At 42.1% G+C, this 18,978-nt stretch overlaps 2 protein-coding genes across 2 annotated transcripts in view; one reads left to right on the top strand and one right to left on the bottom strand.

Moving 5' to 3' along the window:
• The first annotated feature begins 436 nt into the window (after nucleotides 1-436).
• On the top strand, nucleotides 437-2,190 carry LYRM2 (LYR motif containing 2). The gene is made up of 3 exons (XM_049772302.1): nucleotides 437-481; nucleotides 982-1,122; nucleotides 1,992-2,190. The coding sequence occupies exons 1-3, from the start codon at nucleotides 437-439 to the stop codon at nucleotides 2,070-2,072; spliced, it is 267 nt and encodes an 88-aa protein (XP_049628259.1). The 3' UTR covers nucleotides 2,073-2,190.
• An 8,802-nt stretch (nucleotides 2,191-10,992) lies between these two features.
• ANKRD6 (ankyrin repeat domain 6) overlaps nucleotides 10,993-18,978 on the bottom strand; it is a 69,480-nt gene continuing 61,494 nt past the window's right edge. Inside the window, exons 11-15 of the mRNA XM_049772205.1 lie at nucleotides 17,476-17,658; nucleotides 16,315-16,467; nucleotides 15,358-15,471; nucleotides 14,381-14,507; nucleotides 10,993-11,827 (exon numbers count right to left, since the gene is read on the bottom strand). Of these exons, the coding sequence (XP_049628162.1) occupies nucleotides 11,271-11,827; nucleotides 14,381-14,507; nucleotides 15,358-15,471; nucleotides 16,315-16,467; nucleotides 17,476-17,658 (1,134 nt within the window). The 3' untranslated portion in view covers nucleotides 10,993-11,270. The remainder of the gene's footprint in view (nucleotides 11,828-14,380; nucleotides 14,508-15,357; nucleotides 15,472-16,314; nucleotides 16,468-17,475; nucleotides 17,659-18,978) is intronic.

Genomic DNA, 18,978 nt, shown 5'->3' with positions numbered 1-18,978 from the left:
CTCCAGGCTGTGCGCTCAGAAATGGCTCCTGGCAGGCGTGGGGGACCATCTGGGATGCCGGGAATCGAACCTGGGTCCGTCCTGGGTCGGCCGAGTGCAAGGCTTCACTCCATCCGGCATCTTTCTATTTTTAACTGAACACTCTCAAAGACTCTATCCCTAGCGACACTTCACCGGTCTGCAAAATCCCTTACCCCAGGCCACGTTATCACCACTACATCTTGTCTGGGAGGGAGGAGCCGCTGGCCTTGGGTCAGGAAAAGGCCCGCGCCCGCCTCAAACGCTCTTCCGCCGGCCAAAGCGCCCAGACCAAAACGAAGCTAATCTCCATCCGTCTCCCTGGGAACTGGATTAGTCCCGCCCTGGCCTAAACCACTTCCGACTCAGCCACTTCCGCTTCTGCGCACTGCAGGTCCGGGAGGACGCGGCCCCGGCTATGGCTGCTTCCCGATTACCCCCAGCGACGCTAACGCTGAAGCAGGTACGGGCCGTTCCCTTAGACCTGCCCGGTAGGTTTGCACTCGATCCTCACCAGTCTGGAAGGAGCGTCTGGAGAGCCACGAGCCCCTTCGCTCGTCACTGGCCGGGGGCGGGAGGAGGCCTGGTGCGTCGGCCCTCAGCTGCGAGTGCCAAGCAGGCAAGGTCTCCGAAGGCATCAGCTCCTCCCGGGCGAGATTTAGGTTTGGGGCCGGAGCGGTGGCGCAAGCGGTAAGACGTCTGCCTTGCAAGCGCCAGCCCAGGACGGACCGCGGCTCTGTCTCCCGGCGTCCCATATGGTTCCCCCAAGCCAGGAGTAACCCCTGAGCGTCACCAGGTGTGCCCCCTCAAACATTTTAGAAAAGTTTATTTGCTTTTTTTTTTTTTTTTTTGCTCGTTTCAAAACAGCACCATAGAGCAGAGCCTGATTACATTTTGGTTGCTAAGGTGCCTTAGACCTGTTGGCTGTACATTTATAAAGGTCATTTCTTCTTCCTTCAACAGTTCATGAGAAGGCAACAAGTTCTTCTCCTCTATAGAAGAATTTTGCAAGCAATTCGGAAAGTTCCAAATGATTCTGATCGCAGATACTTAAGGGATTGGGCAAAGGAAGAATTCAAAAGGAACAAAAATGCCACTGAGGAGGTAAGGGAATCAGGGTGTGGATAGGCTTTAATCCTTTTATATTGATCAGTGCATTAAAAAATAAAGTTTAGGGGCCAGAGAAATAGCACAGCGGTAGGGTGTTTGCCTTGCACGCAGCCAACCCAGACGGATGGTGGTTCAATCCCAGCATCCATATATTCCCCTGAGATTGCCAGGAGCAATTTCTGAGTACAGAGGCAGGTGTAACCTCAGCACCGCTGGGTGTGACCTAACTCCCCTTCCCCCAAAAAAAGTTCAGTGGCATATTGGAACGTAGGTATCTTTGAAGTGCTCCTATATCTTGTTTGTTTGGGGACCAAACCTGGTGGTACTCAGGTCTTAGATAAGGCTCATTCCTGGTGAGCTCAGGTGACTTTATGGGATGCTAAGGATGGGCCCTGTGCAGTGCAAGTTACCTGCTGCCCTATTGCCCAGCCTCAAGAAGCTGTTATATCTGATCATTGTAATATTTACAGACTTTTCAGTCATTTAAGTATTATTTTAAGTCGGCCTTCTTTGGGACTAAAGAGAGATTATAGGGGGGTGGGTAGGTGAACTGAAAGTAATTGACTGGGGAAGGATCTCTGTGCCCCATGTGATCCCTGGAGCCCCGCCATTAGTGAATGAAGAGCCAAGAGACAGCACCAAGTCTGAGCACCCTGGGGGTTAGCCCAAAAACCCCAAAGCAAAACAACAAAACACCCACAAAGTAAAAACATAGCAGACATGTGTACTCTTATTATCAGATGTTTATTTTTCTAATATGCAGGAGTTTCTAATTCTTTTTCTAAATTTAAGTAAAATGATAAGAGCTGGACTTTGTTTTACCAGATAAAAAATAATAACTAGATTTCACTTTATTTTTATAGGATATGATCCGGATGATGATAACTCAAGGCAATCTGCAGCTCAAGGAGTTAGAAAAAACACTTGCTTTAGCAAAATCCTAGCTATTGCATTATTTTTTGTTTTGGGCAGCCCCAAGTTAAAGTCAGACTGTTTCTATGCAATATACTTGGGCAAAATACCAGAAGATGAAGCTTATCAACTCACAGAGAGCAAAGGAAAGTGCAGCAGCACTAAAAAATATCCCTGTGGGCCTGAGCGATAGCATAGTGGGGAGGGTGTTTGCCTTGCATGCAGCCAACACAGAACCTACCAGGATTCAATTTCCCTGCATCCCATCCAAACCTGCAGGAGCGATTTCTGAGTGCAAAGCCAGGAGTAACCCCTGAGTGCCACAGGGTGGGGTCCAAAGACAAATATATATATTATATATATATATATATATATATATATATATAGTTTTTTAAATATATTTATGTCCTGTATTTTGAAAGTGTTTCTGGATGTGATCATCAGTTTTTATAAGAAGCAAAAACCAACACAGCCTTTAATTCACACATAGAAAGATTGTCTACAACATTAACTATCAGGAAAATGCAATTTACAGCCACTCTGAGAAAAAACTACACATGTACTAGAATAACAAGTGTTGGTTAATATGTGGAGAAATTGGATCCCCTGGATGTTGCGCGTGAGAATATAAAATGAAGGGACTGAAGAGATAGCACAACAGTAGGGCTTTTCCCTTGCATGCAGCTGACCCAGGGTGGGCCAGGGTTTGATTCCCAGCATCCCATCTGGTCCCCAGAGCCTGCCAGGAACAATATCTGAGCATGGAGCCAGGAGTAACCCCCAAGTGCTGGCTAGGTGTGGCCTAAAAACAAAAAATGGACAGCCAATTTGGACAACAGACTTATCACTCGCTCAAAAGGTTAAACATGATTCAGTAATACGCTTTTGGTCTGGGCCTATAACCAAGAGAACTGAGAACATATCTACAAGAAAATGTGTATACAAACCTTCAAAATTGAATTTTCATAAAAGCCAAAAAGAAGAAACTAAATTCACACCAGCTGGTAATAAATAAAAATGTGGTCTGTCCATAAAATATTATTTAACAATAAAAACGAATGAAGTACTGATAATGGTAAAAGATGTTCAGTCCTGGATGTTTGTTTCTCCTAGGGGCAGGAGAAATAGTACAGTGGGGAGGGCATTTGCCTTGCAAGTGGCTGTTCTAGGTTTGATCCCTAGCACCTCTATGGTCCCTCAAAACCACCAAGAGTGATCAACACTTTAGGGACCCCCACCCGGGACTGAGAGTAAAGAGAATATACTAAGTTCTAATATGTTCTATTCCTCCTGGTTTCTGAGGCCTGCTGTCTTTGCTGGTTTTAGAGCGGGATGGGGAGTTAGATGGAAATTCACTAGCCCCAGGTTCAAAGAAGGAAAAAAAAAAATGCAAAGTAGGTAGCATTTTTTTCCATGCTTAATCTCTGCTCCCCCCACCGCAAGCCAGAAGGCTTGCTCTGATATTTGGGGTTACTCCTGGCTCTGTTCTCTGTTCTCCTGGCTCAGGAACCATAGGGGATGCTGGGGATCATACCAGTTCAGCTGTAAACAAGACCCTACTTGCTGTACTCTCACCCAGGCCCCAATACTATATCTAGACAATCTTAAAGATTCTATCAAAAAGATCTAGAAACAATAGATTTGTATAGTAAAATGGCAGGCTACAAGACTAACATGCAAAAATCCCTGTCATTTTTGCATACGATCATGAGAAAAGAGACATTACGAAAACAATCCCATTCACAATTCTGCCTCAAAGTCAAGTTCCTTGGGGCCGGCGAGGTGGCGCTAGAGGTAAGGTGTCTGCCTTACAAGCGCTAGCCAAGGAAAGGACCACGGTTCGATCCCCCGGTGTCCCATATGGTCCCCCCAAGCCAGGGGCAATTTCTGAGCTCGTAGCCAGGAGTAACCCCTGAGCATCTAACGGGTGTGGCCCGAAAAACCAAAAAAAAAAAAAAAAAAAAGTCAAGTTCCTTGATGTCAACTAAAGAGGTGAAAGCTATACAAAGAAAACACTGCTTTAAGAAATAAGAGGACACAAGGAAATGGAAACACTCTGCTCAATAATTGGGAGGATTAACAAGCAAAATGGTAATACTTCTCAACACATTTACAGATTTAATGCAATCCCATGATGTTTTTCAAAGAAGTGGATCAAACGATCCTGAAATCCATTTGGGACAATAAATGGCCATGAAAATCTAAAGCAATTCTGAGAAAAAGAATATGAAGGCATCACTTTCCCCAACTTTAAATTGTAATAGAAAGCAATGGTCATTAAAACAGCAGGTATTGGAATGAAGACAGATTAAGATTGTTGGAATAGCCTTGAGTTTCTGAGACTGACAACCAGGTATACAAACAACCTTTGATAATGATGCAATAAATACAAAGTAGAGCAAGCAAAGCTTCTTCAAGTGTTGGGGAAACTGGTCAATTAAATGCAAAAAAGCAAATTCAAATCTCTTTTACACCATACACAAAGATCAAATCGAAATTGATTAAAGACATTAATATCAGAACTTAAACCATAAGCTACCTATAGGAAAACATAGACAAAGCACTCCATGACATTGAGACTAAAGGTATCTTCAAGGAATAAACACTGTCCAGGCAAGTGGAAGGAGAAGTAAACAAATGAAACTACATTCAGCTGAGAAGATTCTGCACCTCAAAGGAAACCATGACTTTGATAAGAAAGACTACTGGAATGGGAAAAACTATTCATTCACCTAATACCTAAGATATATAAGGTAGTGGCAAAACTTTACAAGATATGCAAACCACTATACATTGCAGCACTCAGCACAATAGCTAAGATTTGGAATCAACCTAGATGCCCAACAACAGTAAGTAGATCATGAAGATGTGGTGCATATATACATGGAATACTACATAGCTGTAAGGAATGATGCCATCATGCAGTTTGCAGCAACATGGATATAACTTGAAGAGATTATGCTAAATGAAGTAAGCCAGAAAAAGGATATAGCCATCAGATAAGGGGCTAATCTCTAAAATATACAAGGCACTGACAGAACTTTACAAGAAAAAAACGTCTAATCCCATCAAAAAATGGGGAGAAGAAATGGACAGACACTTTGACAATGAAGAAATACAAATGCCCAAAAGACACATGAAAAAATGCTCCACATCACTAATCATCAGGGAGATGCAAATCAAAACAACTATGAGGTAGCACCTCACACCACAGAGATTGGCACACATCACAAAGAATGAGAACAAGCAGTGTTGGTGGGGATGTAGAGAGAAAGGAACTCTTATCCACTGCTGGTGGGAATGCCGTCTAGTTCAACCTTTATGGAAAGCGTTATGGAGATTCCTCCAAAAACTGGAAATTCAGCTCCCATACGATCCAGCTATACCACTCCTAGGGATATACCCTAGGAACACAAAAATACAATACAAAGATCCCTTCGTTACACATATATTCATTGCAGCACTATTTACCGTAGCAAGACTCTGGAAACAACCAAGATGCCCTTCAACAGACGAATGGCTAAAGAAACTGTTACATGTACACAATGGAATATTATGCAGCTGTCAGGAGAGATGAAGTCATAAAATTTTCCTATACATGGATGTACATTATGCTGAGTGAAATAAGTCAGAGAGAGAGAGAGAGAAAGACACAGAATGGTCTCACTCATCTGTGGGTTTTAAGAAAAATGACATTCTTGCAATAATAATTTTCAGACACAAAAGAGAGAAGGGCTGGAAGTTACATGAAGCTCACCTCAAACAGGGATGAGTTTAGTTAGAAAAATAACTACATTTTGAACTATCCTAATAGTGAGAATGTATGAGGGAAATAGAAATCCTGTCTAGAGTACAGGCGGGGGTTGGCAGGGGGGGAGGGAGATTTGGGACATTGGTGATGGGAATGTTGCACTGGTGATGGGTGATGTTCTTTACATGACTGAAACCCAAACACAATCATGTACGTAGTCAAGGTGTTTAAATGGTGGTTTGAATCCCGGCTTCCCCGTGCCTACCAGGAGTGGTTTCTGAGCACAGAGCAGGAGTAACCCCTGAGCACTGCCGAGTGTGGCCCCCCAAAAACAAAGTAAACCTTTGTATTCTATACTTCAAAGAGACTTTCAGCAACAGATACATCTGTTTTGATGAGCAGGTGTCTAACCAACTGCTCTTTATAGATATGTATAATTTCCTAATGCTTTTATCCACAGAAACTGGTGCAGAATGCATTTGGAAGCATGGACTCCCACTACAGTGCTCATAATGTCTTAATTTTACTATGTCTATAATAACTCCTTATCTTATTGTTCACAGTGGTACTTGAAGATATAGGTTTGTCGTCCTAGTTCCACATTAGAATGCTATATTAGACACAGAAGGCAGTGCTCATTAGGATGTCTTGCCAATAATTTTAATCTATTTTCTACTTGATTATGCCTGCTAATATAATCTAATGTTTATGTCCAAAGATAACAATGGAATATGCAACTGTATGACATAAACTCCTGCTACAGAGCTCATTCATTATGTTATTGTAATTTGTTTTCAATCAGGTAGTTACCATTATACCATAATGCTCATGATTTAAGTTTGCTTTTAGGAAAGGAACCTGGATGCTCAAGACCCTCTAGATGATTCTTTGTGGTGTCGACTTTTCTTACAGTGCTCATTTCCATATTGCTTAGTTTTCTAGACTTAAAAATTATGATTGTTTTTAAGAATGCTCTATACATGATCTAACCCACAAAGCCTTTCTTCAGTAAAGTTTACTCTCACCAATGATGATTACCTAGAAAATGGAAAACCTTTCCATCTGACTTGGTGGCTTTATATTTTTAAGTGTTTTGACGCATTCTGTCTGGTTCAGCTTTTCAACTGTAACCCATGGATCAATCCTCAGTGTCTATGTGCATGAGTATTGTGCATGTGTTGGCCACCTCAGTATCTGTCTAATGTCAGTCTGTAATATATATATATATATATATATATATATATATATATATATATATATATATACATATAATGTCTATGTTGTATATTGTACTTCCCCCTGATATATATAACCCCTCCTTCACCTCTGCTTACCATCTTACAAATCCCTTTCTAGCTCTTCACTCTCTCACCCCCGATCTGTTATTTCCCCCACATTTAACCCTTTTACCCTCAGTTCTTAACTCCTCAGGAACCGAAACATTCCCCCCACCCCAGCCAGCTCCCAACCAGCTCTCTAAGCAAAAAAACAGATTCCCAACCCACCTTACCTCAGCCGAGAAAAAGCTTCCACCACCACTGCTGTTGATTTTCTCTTGGTGGCCCCTTTTCCCCCACCCTCCCATTGCTGTGGACTGTTGCTTGCACCAGATTCAGTTTCTGAGAAGCCCCCAGATTGAAGACATTTCCTGATATGTGACTGCTGTGAGCCATTTTTCAGACCATCTAGCAAGGTGAAGCTGTACTCCAGATTTAAGCCCCCCTCCAGACTATTTCAAAAGTCTTAAAGGGGACATGAGTATCCGAATATTTCTTTAGATTATTTCCTTAATAGGTATACTCTTATTGTCTATCTTCTTATGTAGCAGCAAGTCCCCCCTTTCTTTTTTTTTTTTTTGTATCTATTTAGTAGGAAATTCTAGTAGATACATTTCTTTAGTATTCCAAGTTCATGTTGAAAATAGGTCTTTGGGATTGTTTAGCTTGTTAATTTATTTTATTTTTATGTTTTGGTTTTTGGGGCCACACCTGTTTGATGCTCAGGGGTTACTCCTGGCTAAGTGCTCAGAAATTGTCCCTGGCTTGAGGGGACCATATGGGACTCCAGGGGATTGAACCGCGGTCCTTCCTTGGCTAGCGTTTGCAAGGTAGACACCTTACCTCTAGTGCCACCTCGCCAGCCCCAGCTTATTTTTTATACCCATATGTACCAGTAATACCATGTGACATTATTCCTTTTTACATAGATGCATTAAAATGAGATCTTATTGTGTAAACAAGTTCTTATCTAATAGGGATAGGAATACATTTAATATTGCAGTGGGGCCTTACACTCTGAACACTTGTCATAGTGACATGGCTTAGGCTTCAGATCAGGCACTGGCCATTCACCCCTGAACCTTAGATACTATCTATGGGATTAGCACAGTTTTCTATACCAGCACCAGGAATCAGACTTCGACCAGGGAAGGCCCTAATACTGCCCTGGCATCAACTTGCTCCAGAGTGCGTTCATATGACATCCTGACAACTTGGTAACAACAACAACATCCTGCTTTTAGAGCAGGGTTCTCTGCCACCAAATGGTGAGATGAAACCAGAAGATTACCCTGACCTCAACATAGGATTTGTTAAAAATCAGGATCTCTAACTTCAGAAACCTGACCATGACAACCGTGATTGTGAAGAGCTTTTACTGGGACCACAGAAAAAGACTTCGTGGTTAGACAACTTAGTAGGTCCAGAGCCTGTAGTTGGTCTTATGCCAGGATGTATCATGGGTAAGGTTTCCCTGGTTTTAGGCCAAAGGTTTTTCCTTTCTATTTTCTCCATATTTTGTTGTGCCTTTGCAAAGACAAACAGCATAAAACCCTGCCCCCCCCCCACATCTTTATAGTATTTTTTATCATCTTTTAAATTGGGGCTCTCATCTTTCTTATAGAATCTTGGGACACTGATTATTTTACCACATACACATATGCCCCCCACATCTTTCTTTATTGTATTTTTTATCATCTTATAAATTGGCGCTCTCATCTTTCTCATAGAATCTTGGGACACTGATTATTTTACCACATATTCCTGTATCCAGTGCTCTCGGATGCATTAGCGGGGAAATAAATAAAAAGAGAACTAAATACCCAAGCCAAAGTCGACAATAATAAATATCCAAGCCAAAGAATCAAGGGACCTAAACTTTAATAATCTAAACTTAAAGGGGCGTGTTATACTGGCATGCCAGGGGGCAATGGGTGGTAGTATAGGATGCACTCTGGGTCCATTGGTGGAGGGAGGGTGATACTGGTGGTGAGAAGAACCTTGACTCTTTGTATATCTGAAATTCAATGATAAAAGACTAGATCACAATTGTTTCAACAAAAAAAAAAATAGGAAAAATATGGGGAGACACAATGAACAGATATTTCCTCAAAAAATAAATACAGATGTCCAATAGGCACATGAAGAAATGATCCACATCACTAGTCATCAGGGAAATGCAAATCAAAACAACAACGAGGCATCATCTCACAGCACAGAAAATGGCACACACCACAAAGAACAAGAACAAGTGCTGGCATGGATTTAGAGAGAAAGGGACTCTCATTCACTGCTTGTGGGAATGCCATTTAGTCCAGCCTTTCTGGAAAACAACATTTGATATTCCTCAAAAAACCTGAAAATTGAGCTTTCTTATGATCCAGCAATACCACTCCTAGGAACACAAAAACTCAATGCAAAAATACCTCTTTACTCCTATGCCATTGCAGCACTATTTACAAAAGCCAGAATCTAAGCAACCCAGGTGCCCAACAACAGATGAGTGGTTAAAAAAAGCAATGCAATCCTAAATTTTAGCATATCCAAGCCACAACTTTGTATATGCTTTAGAGTAAAATTCATAGGTCTCCATGAAACATGAAATAATGAGATAGAAATCAAATTATTGAACTACTATGATGCCAACTCTTATTGTTTTGGGGCCATATATAGTGATGCTCAGGGCTTACTCTTGGCTCAACACTCAAGGATCCTAGAAGGACTCAAGGACTGTCTGGGGTTCTGGGGATTGAACCCAGGTCAGCCACATGCAGTGAAAGCACCCTGCATACTGTATCATTTCTCCAACTCCAGGTTTTGATTTACCTTAACAAAATCACTGCAAAGAATCTTTTTGAGATTCTTCAATAATAAAAATTCAAAATTAATTACTTTCAAAAACTAATTATTTCTTTATAAAACATAAACCACTAACACCAAATTCAAAAGATATTTTATGATTCTTAAATTTTTTTTTTTTTTTTTTTTTTTTTTTTGTTTTTTTTGTTTTTGGGCCACACCCGGTAACGCTCAGGGGTTACTCCTGGCTATGCGCTCAGAAGTCGCTCCTGGCTTGGGGGACCATATGGGACGCCGGGGGATCGAACCGCGGTCCGTCCAAGGCTAGTGCAGGCAAGGCAGGCACCTTACCTCTTGCGCCACCGCCCGGCCCCATGATTCTTAAATTTGAGTATGATTATATTATAGAAGATTCAGGTAACTGTCATGTAGATATTTTCCCCATTAAGCTTTATCATTATAATAACGAATAATTTGTAACTTTTTCTATTTTGGCTGAAAAGACAAAGCAGTCAAGATTCATGGTTGGATTCTTTCTTACTGATTAAACAAAATCAGTGCTATTAGCCAGCCAATTAATTGCTCAGTATGTAAAAGCATTGACTTTAAAAATTCTTAAGATACACACAAAAAAAAAATAATAAGGGGCTGGAGAGATAGCATGGAGGTAAGGCGTTTGCCTTTCTATGCAAGAGGTCATCGGTTCGAATCCCAGCGTCCCATATGGTCCCCCGTGCCTGCCAGGAGCAATTTCTGAGCATGGAGCCAGGAGTAACCCCTGAGCACTGCCGGGTGTGACCCAAAAACCACAAAAAAAAAAAAAAAAAAAATTCTTAAGATAGATTGGGTCTTGTGATATCATGAAAATCATATCACTCAAAAAATTTTGGCTAAGTTTTAACTGAGTTAAAATGGCAGCTTTTTAGGGAGTTATGAATCTGAGAGAAAGAGAAGGAGGTTACCTAGTGCATCTCAGTTACAGTTCTTTTAACCCCAAAATGCATGTACTGGCACAGCAGGTGTGTTAAGAAAGACCACTTGAACTGAATTCATGAGAGGCTCATTTCTTTTTTGCTTTTGATCTATATTATTTCATATGTTCTGAACTTTAGAGTTCAGGCTTACCCACAATTCAGCTTTTCATGTGTGTGGTTCATTTACTGTGAGCTTTTGAACTTCAAATGAACTTGAGCTGAGGTTTGGAATTTGTAATGAATGAAACCTGAAACCAAGTAAGCTCTCCAGTTTTCACTTCAATTGCCAAGACTTCATAATGTCAGAGTATAGAAAAAGTAATGGCTGGGGTGTTCTAAAAGGAGTCATTAAAAAAATTTGAAACCATGGGCAAAGTTATTCTACAGTGGCAAGAACTGGAAATCAACAAGATTTATTTTCCCAGGCTCCTAATTTTCTTTCTGCACCTTGGTCCTTAATTTTGCAAGTTCCTCTTCTAAACTTTTAACATGTTCCTTCAGGGCCACCTTCTCCTGCTGGGCTTTCTGACTGACTTGGTTTTGTGCTTCTTCAATCTTCCTTTCGTACCACTTTTCCAACTGTGTGGAAATAGCTTCAAAAAAGTACTGGGTAAGCTCCAGTGCTTGTGAGGTGTCCTGAATGTGAGGAGTGGCCTGCTCAGTGCCCAGTGCTGGCTGCCCACAGGAGGGAGTGGGAGCTGAGGGTTGGGCTTGATGACTTGTGTGCCCACTTTTCCCAGATTTCTTGGTTTGGATGCCTCTATCTACACAGGATCCCACATGCTGGTCCCTTCTGGTTGCCTCTTTATGGGTATGCAGGATGGTTTGCACCTGCACATTTCTGTGCCAGGAGCCCGGGCAATCCAAAGAAGACAGCTCTGGTTGAAGTCCATGGATCACAGTAGGGTTGGGGGCTTTTTCTTTGGGCCTCACCACCTGAGGGGAGCTATCAGAAGCTCCATCAGTCACCATCGATGAATCCACACCTGTTTCAAAAGAAAAACAAAAGTCAAGACACAGTCATGTTCACTGGCTCAGGGATGGGGGTTGGTGTAGAGAGGCCAGGTACCTCTGTGATACTGCAGCCTTCACATCACCACCCAGAAGTTAAACCTGGTTCCCTTCTTCCCCTTTCATATTGTCCTGGGTCACATCATTTCTGCCTGTCCCACCTTTTATGGTTGCTTGCATTAGTTACAGCTTTTTTTTTTTTTTTTTTTTTTTTGGTTTTTGGGCCACACCCGGCTATTCTCAGGGGTTACTCCTGGCTGTCTGCTCAGAAATAGCTCCTGGCAGGCACAGGGGACCATATGGGACACCGGGATTCGAACCAACCACCTTTGGTCCTGGATCGGCTGCTTGCAAGGCAAACACCGCTGTGCTATCTCTCCGGGCCCAGCATTTTTTTTTTTACAGATCTTATAGTAATATTAGTTACAGTCATGTTAATTATAGCTATTAGTTATATCAGATGTAGTTATAGTAGTAGTTAGCTACAGATGTAAGTTATAGGGATGTTACTAGATATGTTATAGGTTAGTTACAAATGTTAGTTAATACAACATCAGTTATAGCAATGTTAGTTATAGTAACGGTCACTAAGCCCCGAATGGGGTCTTTCCCTTATATCCATCTTCTCTAGGAGGTTCTAGGTCCCAATTGCCTATGGCAATAGATTATACAATTCCTTGCCACATGTCTTAAGATAGTCAGGGGTTGCCTAGGTTCAGAGCTCTGTTTGTAGAACATCTGCCTGGCAACTGAGAAGCTGGTCTGGATCCTGGCATTATTGTCCAGCATAGGTGAAAGCAATGTGGTAGCCCTGCCACTGAAATTCCTGGGTGTGGGCACAAGCAACGTGCTGCAACCAAATGTGCCTGAACTTCACAGCTGAGTGTGCAATCTTAGCACTTAACACAATTTAAGTATGTGAGTACACAGCCAAGTGTACTCATGTAACGGGCATTGTGGCCACCACTAAGGGAGAGGAAAAAACAGGCCTGGATATTTGTCAATAAAATATCCCCCACTCACTGTTTCCTAGATCCTTTCCAGCATCAGCTGAGCTAGTACCTGACTTCAATTAGGAGAGGTCATCCTGGTTCTCATACTAGAACCCACACCACACACATGACAGTCGCTTTAACAAAAGCAAGATTTCCCTCCAACGTTATGGGCACAAAAAAGACTAAAAAACTTCGCACAGCTCCAAAGATGGTCTATGGGGATCTTTGAAACCTTTTGCCCACCCCATCCCCACCCCCCACATACACTCGAGGTCTAACTCCCAAGGGTCTGAATGACTCAAAGCTATCAGCATTAAATGCCATCTATAATTAAGTGTCACCTACAATTCCAACTGGTACCTGGAATGGCTTCACTTTATAAACTATTCTCTTTTTATTTTAGGAGCACACCAGCTGTGCACAGGATTCACACCTGGCTCTGTGCTCAGAGTTCACTCCTGGTGGGCTCAGGAGAGATTAAACCAGGTCAGCTGCATACAAGGCAAGTTTTATCCCATGCTATCTTCCCAGCACCTAAACTGCTGTTTCTTTTTTTATTGAAATATATTAATTTTATTTATTGTATATAGATTTATATCACTGACTTTAAATTGTATAAACTACTTTCTAAGCTTATTTTTAGTAGCTTCACTTCATTAAAATCTTAAACTTTAAAAAAAAATCTTAAACTCATTTATTTTTTTCAAACTGCTGTTTCTTAAAAGTTTTACATGATTGGACAAAGATAAAAGACTGATCAAGGAGAAGATAAGGAAGAATAAGTCTCTATTCCTCACTACCCATGTTGCAGTCAACCCTTATGCCAGTTCTACTGGAAGCTCTCATGGAGCTTTAAACCTTTAAACAGCTTTAAACCTTTCTACTAAAGTGCAATGTCACGGTTTAAGAGCCAAGCAGTGAGCAGATGTGTTCTTGTGATTACGAGCTTATATTACCACCCACTGTTTTCCACAGTACTATTTTTATGGATGGTTCTGAATAGAGGAGAAAGATCTAGGATGAGGTTTGTGGCTTTTAGAATAAAGAAAGTGCTCTCTGATGAAGTCATGAAATTTTCCTATACATGGATGTACATGGAATCTATTATGCTGAGTGAAATAAGTCAGAGAGAGAGAGAAAAATGCAGAATGGTCTCACTCATCTATGGATTTTAAGAAAAATGAAAGACATTCTTGCAATAATTTTCAGAGACAAAAGAGAGGAGGGCTGGAAGTTACAGCCCACTTCATGAACCTCACCACAAAGAGTGATGAGTTTAGTTAGAGAAATTACTACATTTTGAACTATCCTAATAATGAGAACATATGAGGGTTATAGAAAGCCTGTCTAGAGTACAGGCGGGGGTGGGGTGGGGAGGAGGGATATTTGGGGCATTGGTGGTGGGAATGTTGCATTGGTGATGGGGGTGTCCTCTTATATGACTGAAACCCAATCTCAATTATGTTTTTAACCAAGATGTTTAAATAAAATATTATTAAAAGAAAAAAAAAAGAGCTCTCTACATAAAGTTACCTGTTGAGGACTCACAAGTAGATGGTATAGACTTGACCCTAGAGACCCTAGAATCTCCAGAAAGCTTCAGCTCCAAATTTTGAATCTTTAGCATGCACCAGGTTTTTAACTCATCCACCAAGGACGTCTAAAAACGAACCAAAAAAAAAAAAAAACTAGATGGTGATTACACAAGATTATCAGGTGAATCTGATACAAGCTTTATTTAATTAATAATCAATAAGAATAGGACTTTTTCCAGAGAGAAGCATAATAGGACTGTTTATGTTTGGGGGCCATATCCAGCTATGCTTAGAGCTTTTTTCCCGGCTCTATGCTCAGCATAGAATCATATGCAGAGTAAGGAATCAAACCTGGATTGGCTGCATGCAAGGTCAGGGCTTTATCTGCTGTACTTTCTCTGGTGCACAGCTTTTCTTCTATAGAACTTGACAAGCATAAACTAACACAGATCGCTCATCCTCACTCTTCCTTTCTTACTTGCCCTTTTCAAACTGGAGTTCACCAGTACCCAATCTAAGAACCATCGACCCTAATCATTAAGTAGAGGAAGCACCATCCACTCAAACACTCAGAGCTTTCCAAACGTTTCTGATTGCTTCAGAGCACGAAAGCATTCTCACCCACTATTCTCAGGTCAGTTGTCCTTAGAAGATGTTGACTCCCATAAGACCAGGGCTCAATCTTGTTCAATAAAATAACATGACCCCACAATTCACAGCATAAAAACCCTTTTGGACAGAGACTACTTTGTTTTAAAACATTCTACAGATGGTTCACCTTTAACCCATTGCCAACAAAAATATGAGCCAAATCATAGGTTCTTTTCTTCTCCCTTTACTTTAGCTATAAAATGACATGCTATTATTATACAAATGCTTTTAGGGACTCTCAGCTCTGAATTTTCAGTTATGAGAGTTCTGTCTTTTAACTCAGAGATTGTTATGCTCTGAGCGTTGCTAAGTCCTAGTTTTCACCTGTCGTTTTTCTCCTTCATTCTTCTCTGTGTCCGAGTGCTGCTGCAGGCGGTTCAGACACTCTGTTCTCTCTGCTGAAATCCGCTCAACCATCAGCTTGTCCAGAACACGCATCTAGAAGTCAATGAACGAACAGCATATGATGGTAAGGGCCTCGGACTTTGCCCACGCCTTACCTCCATGCTATCTCTCCAGCCCTCGAAAACATTTTTATAATGGGTATTTACTACTATTGTAATTCAAATAAATTTTAACATGTAAAAAGAAACATGTGGGGCCGGGCGGTGGCGCTGGAGGTAAGGTGCCTGCCTTGCCTGCGCTAGCCTAGGACGGACCGAGGTTCGATCCCCCGGCGTCCCCCAAGAAGCCAGGTGCAACTTCTGAGCGCATAGCCAGGAGTAACCCCTGAGCGTCACAGGGTGTGGCCCAATAAAAAAAAAAAAAAAAAAAAGAAACATGTGAGTATTATTTTGGGTCATACCCAACAGTGCTCAAGGCTCACTCTTGGCTCTGTGTTCTGGAGACCACATGGTGCTTGAGACTGAACCAGGGCCAGCCATGTGCAAGGCTTAACCTGAACTAATCTATCCAGACTCAAAATACGAAGTTAAACATAAACAACTCCAAAAATTTCATTATCAGGGGGCTGGAGTGTTAGTTCAGTGGGTAGGGTGCTTGCCTTCCTTGCAGCTGATCTGGGTTAGATCTCCAGCATACCATACTGGTCCTCCAAGCCTGCTGGGAGAGATCCCTGAATGGAGTATCAGGATTAAGCCCTGAACATTTTTGAGTGTGGCTCCAATACCAACAACAAAACAACAATTTAAAAAATCCCATTAGCAGGGTCCTGCTGAGAGCCTAAAGTAGGTAGCATAACCTATAAATCACAGGATTAGCTGAATTCCCCTCTCCATGCTTGACCATACCCAACTGTGAAGAGTCAGGCCACTCACTTACTTGATGTTGGGTCTTCCTGTCCATCTGGCCCAGCTTGGTGTTCATTTTATCCTGAATGGACCCCAGCTCAGCTTTGATCTCCTCTACTGTCGCTTCCAACTGGTTCTCCAGCTTATGGATTAGGGGTTCACACCGACATCCATTTATTGGTGCCTAAGAGGGAAATCAAAAGGGACTGAATCCCACACATGCCTTCCTTCCACAAGGAAGGCAGAGCCAACAGGGGCTAGTCAGATCATGAGGGAACACAGACAATGAAACAGACTCCTCTGAGGTAACAGTGAGACATCTACAGGCCAAATGGGTTTGAGAGCACTAGGAAAATTCAGTAGAAGTCAGTTATATATTAGCCAAATCATCATCATCATCATCATCATCATCTATATGTACATTTACAGGTATATTCAGTATAAATATTTGATGATGAGATGTATATATAGATTATATATATGTGTGTGTATATATATATAAATATATAAATATATATATATACATATATATATATATATATAAAATTTGGGGCCACACACTCCAGGACTTTGTCTTCACTCAGTTTTCATTCCTGGTGAACTCAAGGGACTGTATGATATGCTTAGGATCAAACTGAGGTCAGCTGTGTGTGAGACAAGCACTCTCATTCTGTACTACCTCACAACCCTGCTTTTATTGTTGTTTTGGAGGACATCCACAATGCTCAGGGGTCACTCCTGGCCTGGAGGGACTCAGAAGCCATATGCGGTGCCAGGTATCCAGCTGAAGTCAGCTATATCTATGGCAAACACCTTATCCTTGTACTCTTTCTTTCCTAAACTACCTGGCGGCATTCAGGGGTTACTCCTGGATCTGCACTTAGAAGTCGCTCCTGGCAGGCTTAAGGGACAATATGGGATGCTAGGATTCGAACCAGGGTCCATCCTGTGTTGGCTGCATGCAAGGCAAACAACTTATCACTGTGCTATCGCTCTGGCACCCTTAATCTGCCTTTATCCAAGATGGTGAGTACTTAGCTAGGGGGAAGGGACCCCCTTCATTTTCTGAGTAGAGTCATGGCAGAGTATCTCATGGGCTCAATAAGAGGGGCCCCTGGGAACAAAAAGATAATCTTAATTAGAGGATCCCCAGGAACAACCTAAGGCCAATAATTAGCAGTGGTGGAAGTACCTGCATTACTTTCCCATCCTTGCCCCGGTACAGAGTGTAGAGCTGGTACACTCTGTACTCATGGGGAGGGGGTGGTGAGGAATGATGCCTGGGCCTCTTCTTCTGGTGATTATGAATGTGCAAGCTCTTCTGGCCCCCCGGCTGTTGGTCTGCCGGAGGGATGGGGTCAGAAAACGCTGATACCTGTGAAAGCCAAAGAAACAGACACTCCAGCACTGACCTCTTTCAGAACAACACTCACCCCTGGGTCCCCCTCATGCCATTTTATGGTTCTGTTTAGGAGCCACAAAAAGAAACTATCCCCATACTAACTCAGGGCAGAGGTTAGTCATACTCATTATTATTATTAGTAGTAGTAGAAGTAGTATCATCATCATGATGATTATTTTGGTTGGGGGCTCACTCTATGCTGAGGGATGACTCCTGATTCTGAAAATCATGGTGTCTTGGGTGTTGAACCTGGAACTGTGCTTCAGGCTCTCTCTCTCTCTCTCTCTCTCTCTCTCTCTCTCTGTCTCTCTCTGTCTCTGTCTCTCTCTCTGTCTCTGTCTCTGTCTCTCTCTCTCTGTCTCTCTCTCTGTCTCTGTCTCTCTCTCTGTCTCTGTCTCTCTCTCTCTCTCTCTCTCTCTCTCTCTCTCTCTCTCTTTCTCTCTCTCTCTCACCCCCACTCTCTCAGGAGTTAGGAAGATTTGACACACACACCCTGCCAATTCCCAGTAAGTAGGCCCCAGAGAAAAGACTTTGTAGCCACTGGACAGGAGGCCCACCTGCAAAACAAAACTGAGGCAGACAGTCAAGTTCTGTCTCTTTGTGAATCAGAAGAACCATTTTTAACCCAGATCAGTGCTCCCTGAGAAGAGCAAGTCCACTCTGCTTTGCTCTGTGACCACACATTTCTTCCAGTCAATGAGCCACTCTCAACACATAAAAAACACCACCACACAATGGTTACAATGAGAAAGCAATGTTATGTAGCCTCTCTGATAAGGACTTTAGAGAGGAAATGTTGAGGATTTCCCAGGAAATTAAAGAAACCATGGAATGGACAGCCAATAACTCAAGAGAATATGAGAATAGAAATGAGAAAACATCAAACAGAAATGACAGGACTGAAAAACTTGGTGGGTAAAGTGAAATACTCACTGCAAGGCCTCACCAGCAGCGCAACTGCTGAGGACAGATTCAGTGATCTGGAAAAATGAGTTGCATAACACCTTCAAACAATAGTAGAAGATGGAAAAGAGTCTTAAAATAAATGAACAAGGGCCCGGAGAGATGGCACAGCGGTGTTTGCCTTGCAAGCAGCCGATCCAGGACCAAAAGGTGATTGGTTCGAATCCCGGTGTCCCACATGGTCCCCCGTGCCTGCCAGGAGCTATTTCTGAGCAGACAGCCAGGAGTAACTCCTGAGCACTGCCGGGTGTGGCCCAAAAACCAAAAACCAAAAAAAATAATAAAAATAAAAATAAATGAACAAAAGAAGGATACCTACTTGTATTACAG

This window comes from Suncus etruscus, chromosome 4 (assembly GCF_024139225.1).
Source record: "Suncus etruscus isolate mSunEtr1 chromosome 4, mSunEtr1.pri.cur, whole genome shotgun sequence".
Lineage (NCBI taxonomy): Eukaryota > Metazoa > Chordata > Mammalia > Eulipotyphla > Soricidae > Suncus > Suncus etruscus.
This window is presented reverse-complemented; position numbering and strand designations above follow the sequence as displayed.

Excerpts from the sequence above, each read along its gene's own strand:
- LYRM2 (XM_049772302.1), top strand. The coding sequence starts at position 437 with ATGGCTGCTTCCCGATTACCCCCAGCGACGCTAACGCTGAAGCAG. Across the intron at positions 482-981 it reads CGACGCTAACGCTGAAGCAG|TTCATGAGAAGGCAACAAGT; the intron begins GTACGGGCCGTT and ends TTCCTTCAACAG. Across the intron at positions 1,123-1,991 it reads ACAAAAATGCCACTGAGGAG|GATATGATCCGGATGATGAT; the intron begins GTAAGGGAATCA and ends TTATTTTTATAG.